The sequence below is a fragment of the Grosmannia clavigera genome (assembly GCF_000143105.1).
Source record: "Grosmannia clavigera kw1407 unplaced genomic scaffold GCSC_89, whole genome shotgun sequence".
Lineage (NCBI taxonomy): Eukaryota > Fungi > Ascomycota > Sordariomycetes > Ophiostomatales > Ophiostomataceae > Leptographium > Leptographium clavigerum.
Window position 1 is genome coordinate 1,102,352 of NW_014040569.1, and position 19,073 is coordinate 1,121,424.

At 53.8% G+C, this 19,073-nt stretch overlaps 4 protein-coding genes across 4 annotated transcripts; 3 read left to right on the top strand and 1 right to left on the bottom strand.

Moving 5' to 3' along the window:
• Nucleotides 1–3,327: 3,327 nt before the first annotated feature.
• Nucleotides 3,328–5,653, top strand: CMQ_5592 (g1 s-specific cyclin; the record flags this gene model as incomplete). The annotated part of the gene is made up of 3 exons (XM_014313179.1): nt 3,328–3,425; nt 3,544–3,751; nt 3,830–5,653. 3 exons carry the CDS (start codon nt 3,328–3,330, stop codon nt 5,651–5,653), a joined length of 2,130 nt encoding a protein of 709 aa, XP_014168654.1.
• A 976-nt stretch (nt 5,654–6,629) lies between these two features.
• Nucleotides 6,630–9,047, bottom strand: CMQ_5571 (uncharacterized protein; the record flags this gene model as incomplete). The annotated part of the gene is made up of 1 exon (XM_014313158.1): nt 6,630–9,047. One exon carries the CDS (start codon nt 9,045–9,047, stop codon nt 6,630–6,632), a length of 2,418 nt encoding a protein of 805 aa, XP_014168633.1.
• Nucleotides 9,048–11,218: 2,171 nt separating this feature from the next.
• On the top strand, nt 11,219–11,833 carry CMQ_5675 (uncharacterized protein; the record flags this gene model as incomplete). The annotated part of the gene is made up of 2 exons (XM_014313262.1): nt 11,219–11,672; nt 11,799–11,833. 2 exons carry the CDS (start codon nt 11,219–11,221, stop codon nt 11,831–11,833), a joined length of 489 nt encoding a protein of 162 aa, XP_014168737.1.
• Nucleotides 11,834–12,438: 605 nt separating this feature from the next.
• On the top strand, nt 12,439–16,137 carry CMQ_5767 (isoleucyl-tRNA synthetase; the record flags this gene model as incomplete). The annotated part of the gene is made up of 7 exons (XM_014313354.1): nt 12,439–12,568; nt 12,660–12,665; nt 12,726–13,018; nt 13,077–13,461; nt 13,529–14,101; nt 14,161–14,942; nt 14,998–16,137. 7 exons carry the CDS (start codon nt 12,439–12,441, stop codon nt 16,135–16,137), a joined length of 3,309 nt encoding a protein of 1,102 aa, XP_014168829.1.
• Between the last annotated feature and the right edge of the window lie 2,936 nt (nt 16,138–19,073).

A 19,073-nucleotide genomic window follows, 5' to 3' on the forward strand; every position in this document is an offset into this window, starting at 1 on the left:
ATGCTGCTGTTTCGCCTCTGCAGACTGCAGAAGGTCCCCGCGTCAGTAGCACCCGTATTCCAACCGTGCTTTTTGTGGTGCCTCTTGCCGTTGCCTCTGCCTAGATATTCCAAATGGCACCTTGCAAGGTAGCGGACGCTTTTTTTTTTTGCTCCTCCCGTGTTTTTTTATCGAAATCTGTGCAGGCTGTGCCCCTCTTTGTAGCCCATGTAACAGGCCCAGGTGAAATACATACGAGTGTTATATTTGGCATGCGGGAGGCTTGAGCAGGGCTGTGAGGCAGCTAGGCAACCCGCAAGGGTCGGTCTACGGCTTGTAATCGTTACGAGCAGAAAGAGGAGGTGTCGAGGGGCATGACAACTGTGACGCCACAGTGATGCAGTTGTCGCTCAGCCATAGGTATCTTGTCTTGACCCAAGGCCTCGCTGTCCACACGCTGATGCCGTCGAGGGGACAACACAGACACGGTCGCCTTCAATGGTCGGTCTGCCTTTCCCAGACCGCCAGAGCAGGGATCGCCATCCATTCCAACCCGCACAAGTACCCATACATGCGTGGAGGGGGAGGGGCCTAAAGCGCCCACGAGGTGGCCATGGGCTGGCTGCAAGGCAGCAAGGCGGCAAGGCGGTCAAGATACGCCAGAGTGGAGGATGCACCATGTCTCGCGACCAGATACCGACTCTGCCGGGCGACCAAAGCAGAGGCCTGCATGAACGGCTAACCACGTACAGGTACATGGTGCCAGCAAGGGCCATCCGAGGAAGCAGACAGAAAAAGTCCGCACTCTTACCACCTGGCAGCATGTCGTGGAGGGTAGTAGCGATGCCGAAAGCTGCTTCTCTCTCTGGCCAGAAGCAGTTTGGACTGTTCCGATCTGCTTGGCTGCGAGTACTCCGCAATGTGCCTAGGAATAGAGCCATGCACGCGTGGTCCAATCAACGGCGGCCTTATTTCTCAGACCCTGCCTGCTAAAATCCCACTACTAACACACAGACCGTATCTTGTCGTCTTAGCTTTCCCTTTTCCTCTGTCTCCCCCCTCAATCCTTTTCTTCTCTTCTCTCCTCATCGAACCTTTGCCATGTCCGAATCGACATGATCTAAAGAGACTGACACGGCGGCTCTCCGCGTTCTCCTGCTCCTGATCCCAGTCTAGTCTTGGCGTCCCTGCTTTCTGTCCAACCTGCCTGTCCCCGTCTCCTTTGTCGTAAATATATACCCTCTTCTTGTTCTTGAAACCCGTTTTTTTATATTCCTCCATACCACATTTCTGGCCTCGTTCGGCCGACCGGACAACACGGCCATCAGCCCGCTCTCCCCTCCTTTCGATTTTCTTCTCCCACGTCTCTGTCCGAGCTTTCCTCGAGCCTCTAGTTTCTTAATTTCCCGATCTTGTCCCATCGATTCGTGGCTCATTCGCGAGGCATTCAGTTGCACCTGCGACGAAAGAACGAACCTGAAAGAGGAAAGACAGATCTATTAAACGGGAGAACTGGCCAATACCGTCCTGAAAAGGCGTCCGGGCTATTACGAAATCTCGAAAGGCACTCACGGCTGGCATCATTTGCCGACGCACGAACTATAAGCCACCCAAAAAACAAATCAAGCGGAATAGTAGGTTTGCCGTCTTTCTTTACCTTCCACCCCATCTTCTCGGCCGTTCTGTGATTCCAAAAAGGCCCAATCAGTCTTACCCATCGCCTCCGCCACTCATCTCTCCGTATTTTGCCGCCGCCACCCCCTCCCTCCACCTTCACCCCCCCCGTTGCCACCTGGCAGGCAGGCAGGCATAACTACCTATGACTCCTTTGTCGACGGCGTTGTCTCGCCATTTCAGACTGGAAATCGTTGCCCAAAGCACTTGTCCTAGACAAAGGAGAGGAGGCAAGACATGGTCTTTCGACGCCTATCGCACCTCCCTTCCATCCCCTCGCTGTCCTTAGGCCTCCCTCGTGTTTGTGCTGTACTTGTTCGGCCGCCACCGGAACCCCATTTTAGGCATCCATTAGCCCTGTCATACTACCCTGAGCACACTAACGCTTGGACCCAACGGAAGTAGCACTTCATCTGGCATACAAGCCTCCTTTACCCTTCCCAGCTTCCCTGCCAGTTGCAGTCACCTGGCCGAATCGATACGTGCACTCCCCATCGCGCTTTTTGCCCACTTGTCATCACGCCCCCTCCAGCCACTCGTTAGCCCAATAACCCCGTTCCAGCATTTCCCAGTGCCAATAAGCGGGTATTCCTTCTTCGCCACTCTCCTCCCATACAATCCATCCTGACCAGTCTGGCTGAGAAGAGTCATCGCAAAACCATCATGGGCCCCGTTTACTCACAAATACGCTCCACGCGCGCTCTCTCTTACTAGGCTTCCTCCCTCCTCCGTTTTCGCCCAGATCTCCTTCTCCAAAGGGAAGGAGTCACACTTCCTCTCAGCCTTTCCTTTCTATTTCAGCTTCCGACCCTACGACGTTTCCGTCTTTTGTCCTTGCGTCTCTTCGGCTCTTTCGTGCTCCGCCTCTCCTGTCCACGACACGTTACCGCGACCCCCGTGTCAGTCACCCGACATCCCAGTCACCACGATAGCCTTTCTCCGCAGTGCCGTACCTGCATTGCGCATCCCCGGCCTGCGAGTCTCGATCTGGACAGTCCGTGTCGACGACAAACATAACCTTTCTCCCATCTGGCCTCTGAAGACATGTCTCCGCATCTCTCCACCCTCATGTGAACGCAACTTCTTGTCCGCGTCCACAAAAACCACGTCAACTTGCACTCCTAACAATCTGGTTTTTGCTCCATGGTCCTCGTCACCGGTTATTACCCCCAATAGTCCAACAACTTCGCCCCGTCACCGTCTCTTCAAGTGTCGGTTGCCTCAAGCATCGCCGCTTTCTTCCTCCACCCCCCCTCTCCCCTCAACCTTTTCTCGGTATATATCCATACCAACAATGACTATTGCGAGAAGATTTCTTGCTCCAGTCGCCTGCCTCGTCCTGAGTGTATACACCTTTGCCGGATCGACCATTCGTGAGACAACTGCTCCACAGACTCCTGTCTAGCGGAGCCCTGCATCTTTACACCCTTCCCTTCTTCTCTTCTCAACGCTTCCTGCTGCGAAGTGCGCTAAGAAGAAAACTACGAGAAGCTTAAGATTCAGGTTCACGATCGGCCCACGGCTAAACGGTATAAACACAACTCGACTTTGCAGCGACTGGAGGCATCTGCTCCGCCTTTTTCTTTTTTCCAATCTCGCCGTTCTCGTTGAACACGTTTTCCTTTCTAGCCGCCACGCACCAGCTCGGCTAGTCAACATCCCCCCACAATCAAGATGCAGGGCGACGACGACAGCTATGCTTCGCCCCTCGCCCTCCCCCAGCATCCGCGCCTACGCCATTCCACCCTTCCCTATTCTTCTTCTCTAGCATCGTGCGCGTCTACCTCTGCGACATCTGTCTGGTCCAATCTCTCTTCTTCATCTCAGTCGTCACAATCGTCCCAATTCACAGTTGATTTATCTGACTGTGCTTCTTCCGCTTCTTCGCAGACGTCTGCGAGCAGCGTTGACAGCTGCGACGTTGCGCAGCCAGATCGACAGAAGCTTGCGACAACACAGTCTTGGCAGAAGCAACAGCAGCAGCCGATTCCTTGCCAGTTGCGACAGAACCCTCGTAGAACCGGCGCCGCACCTACCGCCGTACCGACCCTTCTTCGGCAATCTGATCGCAGAACCACCTTTGTCGATCATCTTGTCGGTAAGCTTTATTGAATTTTCGTCGTGTTGTCTGTTTGAAGAACCCAAATGCTGAGACTCCGAAGACGCGTCGACCCAGATCGTGCAGGCCATCTGGCCCCTGTCGTCGGTCATTGGACGTGGCGAGAGTGCGAGCAGTGGCAGCGGAAGCTCCAGCAATGGCAGCTACCTGCTGCCCCTGCGTACTTTTATCCAAGAGACGCTGCGCCGGTCGCGCGCGAGCTACTCAACCCTGCAAGTAGCTCTGTACTACCTTCTTTTGATCAAGCCTCGTCTGCCCGGGCACAACTTCACAATGGAGCAGCCCAGCGATAGCTACGCCTGCCGTGCGTTGCAGTGTGGTCGTCGCATGTTTCTGGCAGCGCTCATTCTCGCGTCCAAGTATCTGCAAGACCGCAACTACTCGGCGCGTGCATGGAGCAAGATCTCTGGTCTCGCAACCGCCGAGATCAACCAGAACGAGACCGCTTTCCTGCATGCAGTCGACTGGCGCCTCCACATCACCAACGACGTCTACAACCGTTGGATCGATTGTGTGAACCGGTTCAACCCCCCGCAGTTGCCCCCATCGCCCGGCCCGGAAACGGTCAAGTGCTTCGAGCTGAAGTGTGAGGAATTCCGTCTGCTCATCCAGAAGCTGACGCCCTCGCTGGAGAACCTGGACGAGCTCTGCCTGCCGTCCACCTCAATTGCAATCCGCCGCCGCAGTTCCTGCCACGTGACGACCGGCAATCTGTCGCCGATGTCGTTCTGCTCGTCTCCGGAAGTCAGCAGCCTTTCGTCGACGGATGTGACGCCAACTGCCACATCCAATGTCATTGGTGCTGTCCCCATCGTCCTGGAGCCCCGCCCCTTAACACCTGCCGCTTTCACCACGGCGCCCCAAGCTCTCGCGCTTGGTCTCATGCCCATGCCCCGGTTAGCTCTCCCGCAGCCGAGCACGTTTGGCGCCCCTGTGCCTGGCGCTATGGCCCAGATGCTTGGTGGCAACCGCTCGTCCATGGGATTCGCCGTGGCCCAGGCTTCGAACAACGGCTCAACCCACTTTTTGGACCGCTGGCCCGGCTCCCTGACATCCTCGACCTCGCCTGTCGGCTCTGTCCCTGTGCGCCGGTCGTCTCTGGCCAACTCTGTGTCTACAGCATCGTCGCCGGAGTCTATGATTTCTGATTCGTCGCTCGTGTCGCGTTGCTCCTCCAACTCCTCTTCTTGGCCCTCGATGATTGCGCCGAGCACACAGCTGCCCAAGCTGGAAGCTCAGGCGCGGCATCGCTATGCCAAGCATCAGTGCAGTGGGAGTAGCTTACGCGACAAGAGCATGCTTCTGAGGCCTACCGTGATCCCCGTTGTGCACGAAGACGAGGAGGTGTGCAGATATGCCACACCGGTCTTCGCGTCGCCGGAGATGTCTTACACGGTCCCGATGGGCAAGGAAGCTAACGAAATCCAACTCCCGCTCGATCGCCGGTCTAGCGACGTCGACGCGGCAGATGCCGCACGTGCTCTGGCCGAGCTTCAGCAGCAGACCATGAGCGACATGCAGTTCTCGGCGCACCCGCAGCGGCCACGGTCTGCTCTGAAGAGGAGCAGGCCGCTCTCAGTGGACAACTCGCTCCAAGACAATGTACGGGAGCTTCTGCGGGAGACGACGATGAAGTTGGAGACCAAAAACGCCATTCCTGAGCCGTTTTCTCTACCCGCGGTCAGCCAGCTCGTCGACCTCAACGCCAACGTGCCGGTTGTCGACCGGGCAGCCGCCCTCACTGGTAGCCGGAAGCGTCTCTGCCGCACTTCGGCGGCGGTGACGCCAAGAGCCGTCAAGCCTCGCTCATTCAACACGGATCTGCAGCATCCAACTATGAGCGGGCTTTACGGTCCGGGCATGTGGGAGGGCCTGGTGTAAACCGAAGCGCAACAAGGAGCCGCCACTACAGGAACTTCCTGGGATGGCGCTCGAAATTTATTGATTGCCGCCTAGACAGAGGGGCACAATATATTGGAGCGTCGTTCTGGGAGCATCGTTGGGGGGGGGGGGGTTAAAAGCAGTATTGATGGGAAGGCTGTAGGCTTGTGTCTTCCTGATTTCTGGGTTTGTTTTATGCATGGTGGTCTCGGATCAGCACCACCGTCGAACGGATGAAGTATTGGGGACCCGGGGGAGGTCAGGTACCGTGGCGTGGCGGAGGCATCCCATTTTGTCCATATACCATGTTTTGTTATGTTGCTTTGGGAAAAGGAGACGGGGATGTTGGTGAACGAGGACACGGAATCCGAGCGCTGTAGATATCAAGGGAAGACGGGCTGTTAGGCGTGCAGGCATGGGGGAGCGTTCCCTTTGTGGCGGCCGTTGCTTGTCTCTGTATTACCACGTCGTTTTTCACAAACAATATTTTCATTTGGTTCACTTTGCTTTGGCCTCGACAGCTTAGCTTCACTGACTCGGGAGACACAGGAGAGGCAGCTCGCGTGTCTGCTTCTTATTTGCCTTGAGTCCAGGGCAGTTACAGCGTTACTATAGGCTTGCAGGTCCTTATTTGCTGTGTGCTGACACCGCATTACACGCTAATCTACTGCCTAGTAAGCCTGTATTTATATAGGCACATGTCACATGGCTACAGAGCACTACTGCTGCTTTTGTCTTCATATTTCAATGTTTTTGTTACTTGCTCGAATGACAAATATATTCTATGCTAACTCACCTTCTTGATAGCCCGGTATAGCCAGACGTGCGTCTCTCTGGAGAGCACTGTCGCTACGAGCCTCTACAGATGTGCTTCTACAGGCCGAGCACTATCTGGATGTTGTTTGTATATTGTGCCTGCAGCCACAGCTGCTCAGCACGGATTTCTTTCTACTACTCTCGGTTCGACTCGGCCGCTCTACGAGTTCCACTTTTTGAAACAGTGCTGATAGACGGCGAGGATGTAGTGGCTTGCGCGCCCGTGTGTTTCGCACGACCGCAGCGCGGCATAGCGGTGTCTCGACCTCGCTCCGTCGCGATGCACCCTGGAAGCCCCGTCGTGGTCGATCCAGACAAAGGTGGGCTGTCGGCCGGCAATGCTGGCGGTGTTCAGGATAGGCGTGCGGTTGTCGCTGATGATGCCTAGCCGAAGGTCGAGCCCGCCACAGCGGCTTTTGCCGTACAGCTCGACGGCGGCCATGAGGGCCGGGATGGAGGGGTCGGTCGCCGTCTCCCAGTGACCGCTGGCGTGTGGTAGCGGCTGGGGCAGCTTTCCGTTCTCGCGACGCTTAGCCTCCTCCCGGATCTCGTGTGTCGTCAGCGCTACCATCAGGTCGGTGACCGAGGGCGTCGGCAGGTCCGACAGCTGGTACTCCATGCTCTTGCGGATAGCGAAGAAGGCGCACTCTTCCAGCGATTCGGGCACCCAGTCGCGTCGAGGCGGAACCCAACCGAAGCTCCGGCGAAGCTCCAATCGAATCTGCCTCTGCACTGCCGGCTGTGTGCCTGATCGCTCTGGTGCAGCCTCGTTTTCGGGCTCTTGCGGCCGCCAGATCTTGTCGCTAGCTATTCCGAGCCTCTCCAAGTGGCGGATGTCGTACAGCTCGATCTCACCGCCGATGATGCCGTCACGATGCGCCCAATCTGTGGCGCGAGTGCTGTCGGCGCGAGGACCAAGGTCCGGCATGTCTCTGTCGTTGGTGCCGTTCACAAACAAAAAGGGCCCTCGGCCGTGTGTGGCGGCCACGCGGTCGTCCAAGCTCCACGATGTCGGAACTGCTGGACGGCCCGCCTCCATGTCTGAGTCGAGCAACATATCGCCTTCGGCTTCTTCGAAACCCTCGGCATTCTCGACATTCTCGACAGACTCCCGGTTGCGCGTGTTAGCACGATTGATGTGTACGACGTCTGGTTCCACGTCCGATGAGTCGGAATCGAAGCTGTCTGCCTCTGCGACAAATGTTGCCTGAGCCATGCCTGCGACCTCGATCTGTAGCGTCCGCAGATGTGCTGTCGACCCTAACTCGCGCAGACCGTCCTCCAGCGGCACCCAGTGTAGCCCGGCTGGCATCTGCTGGGGCAGACGAAGGCCGGCGCCATGGAGATGGGACAGGTCTGGCTCGCTCTCGTCTTCGCTCATAGGCGAATCGTCGGTCTGGACTATGTCCATGACATTGTCAAGAGCAGCGCCAGCCGGGTCTTCGACGTCCTCTGCGTCCTCCTGCGCGCTGACATCGTTTACAATTGTGTCGAATAGGGCACCGAGGACAGTCCGTTCCGCCTGTTGAACAGCCCCAGACATGTCTACTAGGAGCGAGTCAAGCAGGGAATCGAGGTCAGTGTTGTCGGTGTTCTCCCGCTCCATTGGAAAGCCGCTGTCGTCGTCATCGTCAAGGCCCCTGTCGAGAAGGGGCACCGGACTGTGAGAAATGCTGGGGTTCGAGTCGCTGTCGGCGATGCTCTCAGGGCTCTTGGGCAGAGGAGCTACTGGCGGCAGGCCGAACCAGTTGATGACGGCCACGAGAAGGATGCACTGCGCAGCGTACGTCTTGTCGTGTCCCGAGAGGGCAGCGAAGGCGTGTATCGAGCGGCTCGACTGCTCGTCCGTGCCAGCATTCAGCACCTCCTTGGCCGCCTCCTCCACCTCGTCCATGTAGTACCAGATGGCGTTGTGCATCCGGTCCACAAGGGCGGGCGAGTCGTTCGGCGGCCGCGGCAGGTCTGCGAAGTTGTTGTTGATGAGGAACTCCGCCAGGTTGGTCATGGCACCCCATTCGGCCAGGTTGAAAGCCTCTGTGATCGTTTCGCCCAGTAAGACTTTGAGGGCTTGGACTAGACGATTTGTGTAGATGAGCTGCGAGATGTCGGCCGTGTTGAGCCGGATCGGGCAGCCGAAGTACTGACGCCCATTCATAGCCAGCGAAGTGGCCTCGTCAAAGCCGCCATCACCCTCCTCATCAATGTTTTTTCCCACGTGCAGGCTTTGAAGCAGCACCAGCATTGGAGGTGGTTGCCCCTCCAGCGGGCCGAAAAAGGCTTTCAGGGATCTGAGCATGATGCGGTACCAGTTCATGAAAAAAAGCTGGAAAATGATGTGGCCGGCTTCAAAGCGATCGTCGCAGCCGTCACCAGAGGGCAGATGAAAGAACGCACCCCAGGTGTCATCGGCACGCACGTCGGCAATGTTGCCACGCGGGTCCTTGGACGCAGCTCTGCGTGCCACCTTCTCGAAGCCGAGGAGCAGTCGGTGCAGCTCGTCGGCCACGTCGTCCTCCATCTGCGCAGCAGTCCTGCGTGGCCCTTGCTCGGGGACGAGGCGGCGCCTTTCAGTTAGCATTCGCTGCTCCGACAAAGTCAGGTATGTATGCGTGTCAACGGGCAAATAAGGCACAACTCGCTTGAAGCCATCAGTGAGGCTGTACTTGGAGAGCGCCTGTCAGAAGGCATTAATAGCGTCCAGAGCGTCCCTGTGTGCAAAGATAGTGTTGTTGATGATGTGCGTGCCTGCATCCCCCGAGATGTTAGGAGTAAGGAGGAGAATCAGCTGGTGATACCGGACATAGTAGATCCCATTTAGGAACTGGAGCTGTCTCTCTGCCTCTCACCCCAGAGAGTAAGCCGTCAAACCCATGGTGAGTTGTTGTGGATTGATGGGATTGCCAGTATACCTTGCCTGCAGAGGTGCTGTGATGTTAATAGAAAGAGATACCGAATGCTGCCCGGAATGATGCCCATTCGCCTCTGCTTTAAATACCAGGTTCACCTGTCATTGTGAGCATCTTCAGTCTTGTTCAAGAACAGTTCCATTGACCGAATTGCTCTCGAACAAGGCTGGTCGTCCTTCATGTTCGTGTATATGAACGCACTTTCGACATTGTACCCTCGACATTGTATGAGCAGGCAGAAGCCAAGGCATTTTCGAACTATCTTTCATGATAACAGACTTTGACAAGCGTAGTGGACAACGAGACTGCTTGAACAAGGAAGGAGCGAAAGTCTATGTGCTGTCTGATATTGTGAGAAGGCCGCCCCATTTATTAAAAACGATCCTATATTGGTCAACTACGGGAAATATTAGTATCCGATAAATGGGTTCTTGGTCTAGTGGTATGATTCTCGCTTAGGGTGCGAGAGGTCCCGAGTTCGATCCTCGGAGAACCCCCACCTTTTTTGACCTTCTTTTCTTTTGCTGTTCCTCATACTTTGTTCTGTACCAGTTTGACTGTTGCGACATCGTGTAGAATACGGAGTACAGCCACGGGATCTTCACTTAACGGACTTTCATCAGGTACTTTCGCTGTAGTGGCAAGACTAGCGGCCATTTCTGCGCAGTCGATTGGACTGCCACGAGTAAGATGGTTTGCCGTTGCAGCATGAACTACCAACACAAAACCATGTGAAATAACAACAGATCAACACTTGGCCAATAACGACGCCATGCTATATATATGTTACAACTGATGCTTATGGCAGGGGTAGCGGTGCACTGTATGGGGTCTTCACGATGTGGCTGATGATCTGCGTGTTGTTAAGTAATCACAAGTCATGTGACATACGGATGAGCCCTGATTGGTCAATCAGGGCTCCACCATATGCAGAGTTTTATCCCTCTAGAATAGCTGCATCCTCTCCTCTACTCTCTTTAGTAATACAACCAACCCTTTATGCTAAGTAAGCAGTGATTTGACACGTGTTGTAACTAGCTAGGAGAGGGTACATGGCGCGCCTTCACTGGTGCAGAGATTTCACTGGGGTTAATCCCCACTTTTATCTGTCTGACCAATGAGAGGCCGCGGTGCTGGCATTAGTCAGAACGATCACAGTGCGCTCCATTCTAGAGCTTCACAATATACAGTGTGCCAATTCTGTGCGCTGGTCAGGCAGTGCTGCATATTCCTGCATGCTACAACGGGTTGGAGGGTTGCCTTGTCTTCCCCGACGAATATGTTCTCATAAATAGATAGGTCTAGGCTGTGATGCTGTGTGCATCTTCTTGCCTTTTTGTTCTGGAAGCTGTCTCCGCATCCGGGCCGTGGTCTTCCCAACATTGCAATGGCAGCAGTAAGAACAACAATGACAACAACAACGGAACACTACTGCATGTTATGCAATACAGCGTTCAAGACGGATACAGCCTTGAAGAATCACATTGAATATTCGCTCATACACAGTTCTTGGAGATCTGCTAGAAACCGACCTGTCATGACCACGGCATCGGTACCGGTCGAAGTTCCCGTGGGCGATGGCACTACTGCTGTGATCATTTATGAGTGCCCATCTTGCTCGATGCTGTTCAATGATCCGCCCAGCATAGCAGACCACGTGAGACGATCAAAGAATCACTTTTCCAGAGGCACTTCCTATCCATTTCTAGCTACTGGCAATCCTCCTGATATTCCGGTTACTGTTCTGGTGATTGAGCGCATCGCTGCTACATATAAATGCCCCCTTTGCTCCCTCCTGTTTTTGTCGCCTCGAGATGTGGCACGCCATTTTAGACAGTCGTCTATGCATGCTGCACCTGTGCTCCCGAGCGACATGTTTTCAGACAATGCTCTCGCTGCTAACGGCGAGAGCACTACGGACGGCCAGTTTTCTACAACATTTCGCAAGGCGAAGTCTAAGAAGAAGTTTCAGAAGACCTTCACAAAGGGGAAAAGGCGGAGCAAAAAGGAAGAAGAGGAGAGCACAGAGACAGTGGCGTCGCCCACTCCACTGGATCGGTACTTCTCCTCTTATGCTCCGTTTCCTTACAACTCAGGTCTGTCGCCAGATGAGTCCTACCGAGCTTTGTCGAAATATTTTGGATGGAAGGGTAAACGCGCAGACCGTGACGAAGCCTGGGAAGGCTACAGTCGCGCGATGTATGAGGAGACCAGGATGTTGTTCGGCAGCGAAAACGACATCAATGCTTGGCACCACTTATGCCGTGCCATTGGCGTAAAGGATCCGCCCGCCACTTGTCAAGAGTGTGAAAAGGCATGTTTATATTATTGACCCTTCTTTACTGCTTACAAAAAGATAGAGCCAGTACTGACCCAAACCAGATTATCAGGACTAAACATGTCAATATTGTCGACCTTATTAGTTGGGGTCGGTCGGGACAAGCCGGTCCTCCCGTAAAAGTATACAAAACTGAGAAAGAGCTTGTCGATTACACCAAAGAAGAGAATAAGATCTTTCCACAAAAGCATGTGCAAAACGATGCTGGCGAGACGAACGTTGTTCTCCGACATCTTCTTCGCAAGATGTACCCTCGCTCAGTTGGCCATGAACTGGTAATTAGTCGAGTAAGGACTACTGATGGCGGGTTTGGAAACAGAGTGTGATGCAAATACGCAAAGTTAGCGACTAGAACGAAATCGGAAGATGTGTTGCGAGATCTGTACTACAGAGTACTCCGTATGTAGGTGGCCGATCTATGAGATACAACGCCTTTTTATGCAGCCTCGTTAGATAAATACGACTTAAGCGGGGATGGATGGCCTGCTCGGATTAAGTAGACTCCGAGACTGGTCATCGCTGCGGGAGGGGTCCGACCCAGGCGCGCCTTCTGTGACTAACTTTTCTGTGCCCCTCAATTTTTTGCCGTGCTGATTTTGCCCGTTGACACAAGACAAGTTCCATATAACATACGTATTGACCCTGCGTCGTCTGAGCAGCAGGGTAGTGACGGCAGCCTTCCATCCTTCCCGCATACCTATGCAAGCTACCGAGAGCCCGCAACAATGAGCATCAATTTTCCGAAAACCGAGGAGGAGGTGATCCAGCTCTGGCGCGACATTGATGCCTTTCAGACGCAAGTGCGCCTGAACGAGGGCAACGAGCCGTTCATCTTCTATGATGGTCCGCCGTTTGGTATGTAACGGATTGCCTGTGCATGGTTGTTTGTCTCGTCCGAGACGCTGTCCTTGCGAGAGCCTGGCTGCTAACTCGCTCTTTCTCACAGCTACCGGTAATTTGCCTCCTCTGTGACGTCAACTGCATCCCGAGAGCACCCCTAACACCTGCGCAGGTCTCCCCCATTATGGCCATCTCTTGACCTCTACGATCAAGGACATCATCCCGCGGTACTGGGCTATGAAGGGCTACCACGTGCCGCGCCGATTCGGCTGGGACACGCACGGTGTGCCCATCGAGTACGAAATCGACAAGAAGCTGGGCATTTCGGGCCGTGATGCTGTGATGCAGATGGGCATTGAAAAGTACAACGCCGAGTGTCGGGCCATTGTCATGCGCTACTCTGCTGAGTGGAGGTCGACCATTGAGCGTCTGGGCCGTTGGATCGACTTTGACAACGACTACAAGGTGCGTGATGGAGACTGTCTTTGTGCCTGCCGTTTTGCCGAGTGCTGACACAGAAAAGACGATGGATGTCAAGTTCATGGAGACGTGCTGGTGGGTGTTCAAGCAGCTCTTCGACCAGGGCTCTGTCTACCGCGCCTACCAGATCATGCCCTTCTCGACCGCCCTGTGCACGCCGCTCAGCCACATGGAGTCCAAGCAGAACGAGAAGCTCACACAGGACCCAGCCATCGTGGTCGCCTTTCCGGTCGTCGGCGTCGAGGGCTACGAGAACACGGACCTGCTCATCTACACCACCACGCCGTGGACCCTGCCGTCGAACCTGCTCATCGCCGCCCACAACGACTTCGAGTACCTGGTCATCCTCAACGAGGCTACCGGCCGGCAGCAGATTATGCAGGAGTCCGGTCTCGCGCTTCTCTTCAAGAACCCTAAGAAGGCGAAGTGTGAGTTTCCATGCCTGTCCATACTTTCTCCTGCCGACATACGAACGGCACAGCTGACTGCGAACAGACAATGTCGTCAAGAAGATCCGCGGAAAGGAGCTAATCGGATGGAAGTACGAGCCCATATTCAAGTACTTTGCCGACGAGTACTCGGACTGCTTCCAGGTCATCGCGGCCGACTACGTCGAGGAGGGCGAGGGCACGGGTCTGGTCCACCAGGCCCCAGCGTTTGGTCAGGAGGATTACGACGCGGCCGTGGCTGCGGGCTTCATCACGCCCAAGCGCTTGCCGCCATGCCCGGTGGATGACAAGGGTTGCTTCACCGCCGAGATCCCCGAGTATGTGGGCCAGCATGTTAAGGTGGCCGATAAGGCCATCCTGAAGGACCTACGGCCAACAGGCCGTCTGTTGGTCGAGAGCCAAATCATGCACACAGACAAGTTCTGCTGGCGATCAGACACACAGCTGATCCGCAAGGCCGTGTCGTCGTGGTTCATCCAGGTCAAGGACGCGATTCCGGAGATGCTGGAGAACCTAGAAAAGACCAACTGGGTGCCGGCTTCGGTCAAGGAGAAGCGGTTTGCCAACTGGGTCGGCAGTGCGCACGACTGGAATGTGTCCCGGAATCGGTACTGGGGAAGTAAGTGTTGCAGGCCGCCCGGCTTATATATCTAGGAACTTGCTGACCCGTTCTTGTAGCTCCGATCCCGCTGTGGGTCAGCGATGACTTTGAGGAGGTTGTCTGTGTCGGCAGCAGGGCCGAGCTGAAGGAGCTGAGCGGCTACGACGGCGAGCTCAACGACATCCACCGAGACAAGGTGGACGGAATCACGATACCGTCCAAGACGGGCAAGGGCATGCTGCATCGCATCGACGAGATCTTCGACTGCTGGTTCGAGTCCGGCTCCATGCCGTACGCCAGCAACCACTTTCCGTTTGGCGAGGAGACACGCCGGGCCGACGATGCCAGCAAGCCGGCGCGCTTCCCTGCCGATTTCATCGCAGAAGGGCTGGACCAGACCCGCGGCTGGTTCTACACGTTGACGGTGCTCGGAAACAAGCTGTTCCACACGTCGCCCTTCCGCAACGTGATCGTCAACGGCATTGTGCTGGCGGAGGACGGCAAGAAGATGTCCAAGCGTCTCAAGAACTACGCAGACCCGGTGCTCGTGCTCCAGCAGTATGGCGCCGACGCGCTCCGGCTGTACATGATCAACTCTCCCGTTGTCCGCGGCGAGTCGCTGCGGTTCAAGGAGTCGGGCGTGAAGGAGATGGTGTCGCGGGTGCTGCTGGCGCTCTGGAACAGCTACCGCTTCTTCTCGGAGCAGGCGCTCCTGTACCAGAAGACGGCCGGCAAGCCGTTTGTGGCCGACCTGTCTGTGATCAGCGATGCCAAGCGGCTGAACAACGTGATGGACCGGTGGATTCTTGCCGAGGTCCAGAGCTTGTTGAAGTTTGTGGAGCAGGAGATGCTTGCCTACGTACGTATTTTCATCCATGATGTTTGTGTCCTACGCATGCTGACAAGGAAACCAGAGGCTATACACAGTGGTGCCGCGACTGCTGGGGTCGATCGAGCAGCTTACCAATTGGTACATCCGGTTCAACCGGCGGAGACTCAAGGGTAGCGCCGGGCTGGGCGTCGACGACACGACGGCAGCGATGAACACGCTGTTCCAGGTTCTGTTTACGCTGACGCGCGCGCTGGCACCGTTCATTCCCTTTATCACCGAGCACATCTACGGGCTGCTGAGGCCATATCTGAGCAAGGAGGCGCTGAGCGAGTTCAAGGACGACCGTAGCGTGCACTTTTTGCCGTTCCCGACGGTGCAAGAGGCGCTGTTCGACGAGGTGATCGAGCGCAAGGTGGCAGCGATGCAGAAGGTGATTCAGCTGGCGCGGACGGCTCGCGAGCGAGTCAACGCATCGCTCAAGATGCCGTTGTTGTCGGTGGTGGTGATTGCGGATCAAAACATCCTGGACGACGTGGATTCACTCAGCTCGTACGTCCGGGAGGAGCTGAACGTGCGCGACGTGGTCCTGTCGCAGGACGAAGAGAAGTACGGCATCCAGCTGGAGGCGCGGGTGGACTGGCCGACGCTGGGCAAGAAGCTCAAAAAGGACGTGCAGATGGTCAAGAAGGCACTTCCAGGGCTCACACAGGCAGAGCTGCGCCGGTTCCTGGTCGAGAAGAAGGTGCAGGTGGGCCACATTGAGCTGGGCGAGACGGACATTTCGATTGTGCGGGTGCTAAGCGACGCGGCCAAGGCCGGATCAGCCAAGAAGGAAGCCGAGACCGAGGCTGGCAAGGCGGCCGGTCCCAGCTGGGAACCTGGCTTTGCGGACGACATGATTGTGCTACTAGACACGACGCCACACCCAGAGCTGGCCGAGGAGGGACTGGCGCGCGAGATCATCAACCGGGTGCAGCGGTTGCGCAAGAAGGCTGGGCTGGTGCCGGCGGACGACGTGCAGATGCACTACCAGGTGCTGGCAAACCCGGAGAACGTGGACCTGGCCGCCGTTGTGGGATCGCACGAGACCATCTTCCGGACAGCTCTGCGCGGCACATTGCAGCCGGCATCCGGTGAGGCTGCCAACAAGGAATCCCTGATTGTCGAGGAGGAGCAGGCCGTCGGCGACTTGTCGTTTGTGCTGCGGCTGCTGCGCATCTAGCAAGCAATGATAGACATCAAAAGAAAGGAAAGATAAATTTAGTCAAAAAGGTTACACATACAGAGGTCGCTACCAAAAGTCCTTTCTGACCGCCTTTGGTCCCACTATTCGCACTAAGCCTAATTAGGAAATCTATTTTCAAATTACATTCCGTCTCCTTTTTGGTGCATCCTTTCGTCCCTCCCTATATTCATTACTACCACCTAAAGCGATTACCTGCTGAATATGCCACGGTATCCTCTCAATCCACTCCCGAATACGGTCTTGTTTTAAGTCTGCCCACGCACGCTGCCAGTCTGCCTCTGCTTGTGCCTTTGATAAAGGCGCGCTAAACTTAGTAGTCTGCCTTTTTAAGTGCATCCAGCATGGCTCGATCATATTCAAATCTGGTGAATTCGGGCACCAAATCAGCCTTTAAACGTCTGCACGGTTGTATACAACTGCTTGCGAAGCATGTGCATAGGCTGGAGCTTGGTCTTTGTTAAAGGTGTACTTGGGTAGGCCAGGTAAGTCAGGCAGGCAAGGAGGTATCTTCTTAACAGGAGGAAGCAGCCGTATATTCAATAGCTAATTCTTGCCTTCTGCACTCTAAGGGAGTGCGGGAGGCACTCTTTATCGTAGGCGCACCTCTGGCGCACCAAGTGCGCAGGACAGGCGCGACCCCGTTTCTACTTGGCCCGTGCGCTAGCACGTGCTGTGGCCTGTGCGCAGACTGCGCCACGCAGCCTGCGCCACCAGCACCGCTTCTAGTTTACGATGTGCATCTAATACGCTGTGCGCATACTGCGTACGGCTTGCGCGTAGCCTGCGTCGGTCCCCTTCCTAGGGCGGCGTTATAATTGCTCCTCTCCTATGCCTAACTCCCTTAAGGCAGGTTTTAATAAAAGGCTTGCAACCTTTGTTTCTAGTAGTAGTGGTGCTTGTCCGTTTGCGGCGGCCCCTTTGTGCTTACTAAGATTGCTATTAAAGGCGACTTAAGGCGCCTTTAGTTTCCTTTATTTAAGAGGTTAGTCTTATAGTTAAATTAGATTATTATAAGGTCTAGCATTTAGTCACTTCTTCTAGAAACAACAAATTCGTCTTTTAGCAGCAATATAACTACTCTTAATTCTAACGTTTTTATGCCTATAGTAAGCGCCTTTAGCGCTCTAGTACCCGCTGCGGCCCTAGCCCTTACTCCTTAACACTCTTTACCCTCTAGCTAAGGTGCTAGTTCTAGCCGCGCGTAACGTACGCGCAAGGCTTACGCTAGCATAGTTTGTTATTTAGCGCAGACTGCGGCGCGCGCCGTGCCTTTAGTTAGGCCTTTAGTGGCCTGTTAAGGTGTAGAAGCTGCCCTTACTAGTCTAGCGCTCTTAAGGTTAGTGGCGGCTGCGCTACTAGCTTACCTTTAAGTTGCCTTAGACGGCTTATTATACATGCAGTGCTTACACTGCTTTTTAACAACTTTCTTTACAAAGTTGCCTAGGTTTACAACTATGCTATATATTTATAACGTTGCTAGCGCTAGGCGCTACAATGGCTGCCGTGCTAGCAAGCACGAATGTTGTAGGGTAAGTCTCTTTTAGTAGCTATAAGCTGCTTTAGTAGCTAATAGAATGCAGGTTTTCTTGCTAATAGTTAGCAACTAGGCTAACTTTAAGATAGTGCTGCGCAGCCTTAATAAGAAGCTTTATAGCTAAGGTTTGCCTATAGTGCGCGCGGCACTTGCGCGTGCTATAGGTGCTTTTATTGCTACCTTGTTATAGGTAGATAAGTAGTAGCAGCTTACGTTGCTAAGGGTGTTATTAGCCGCTAACGTTACGTAAGCAAAGCTTAATCTTTGCTAAAGTATTAAGGCTTAAGAGGAGGCTTAAGAGGTAGCCTACTAGGTAAAGGCTTAGTAGGCTTTATTAGCCTAAATGCACTTGCTATTGCTATACACACCCTCTTTATCTTTACTACCTAGGCTTACTACTTTAACCCTTTAGTAGCTCTCTTAGCTACCGCGCCTAATACCTAGTAACACTAGTTATGCCGCCTTTACCGTAGCCTTTAATGCCTTTCTTAAGGCGGTAGCAAGGGCGTATGTTATAAATAAGGCTTATGCTAAGGTAGCGGCCGGCGTAGCGTTGCTTTAAGGGCTCCTTAGATAGTTTTACGTAGTCTCTTATAAGGCCTTTTAGCCGGTTAAATTAATTTAAGCTCTTGCCTATATGTTTTTATCTTTACGCGCTTGCTACGCGTATACTACTTAATTACTACGTACGCATTTTCTATATCTTCTTCTAGCACCTACTAGTTATATTTAGTCGGCTAGCCTATCTAACGTACTAAGTATTTAGTTTAGCTAGCCTTACGTCTTTTATCTAAGACTGCTTTTACTTCTTATTTGTTATCTAAGTCTTTTAACGCTAGCATTGTTAAAGGCGCTTATTCTACGCTTACCTTGCTCTTCTAGTGCTTTAATAGCAAGACTAAGAAAACGTTATATAGTTAGCTATATCGTTTTAGCAGTGCTAGTTAATATGCCTATCTACCTACAGTCCTAAGGATTCTAAAGGGCTTAATATGTTTTAGTACTAACTTCTTATTTTTTAAGCAAAGGTTTTTTATAGAAAGGCTTACTAGCTTTTTTACTGCAAAGCTTATAGGCTAGTAACGCGCATTATAGTAACGCTTCTAGCGCTTTATTGCATGCTCCTAGTTTGCTGCTAACCTTTTCTATATAGCTTTTAGTTTTTCTAAGCGGTTATGCCCTACTAGAACCGTATTGCGCGTATCCTACTCCTCTCTTATAGTTGCGCCGCCTTTAGGGCAAGTTTATAGGTCTAGTTTCTAACTATATAGCGCTTTAAGTAGGCTAATTTTAGTTGTTACGTTAATAGCGTTGTTATAAGCATATTACGCTAAAGACAACAAAAAGGGCTAATTTAATTACTCCTTTATTATAAAGT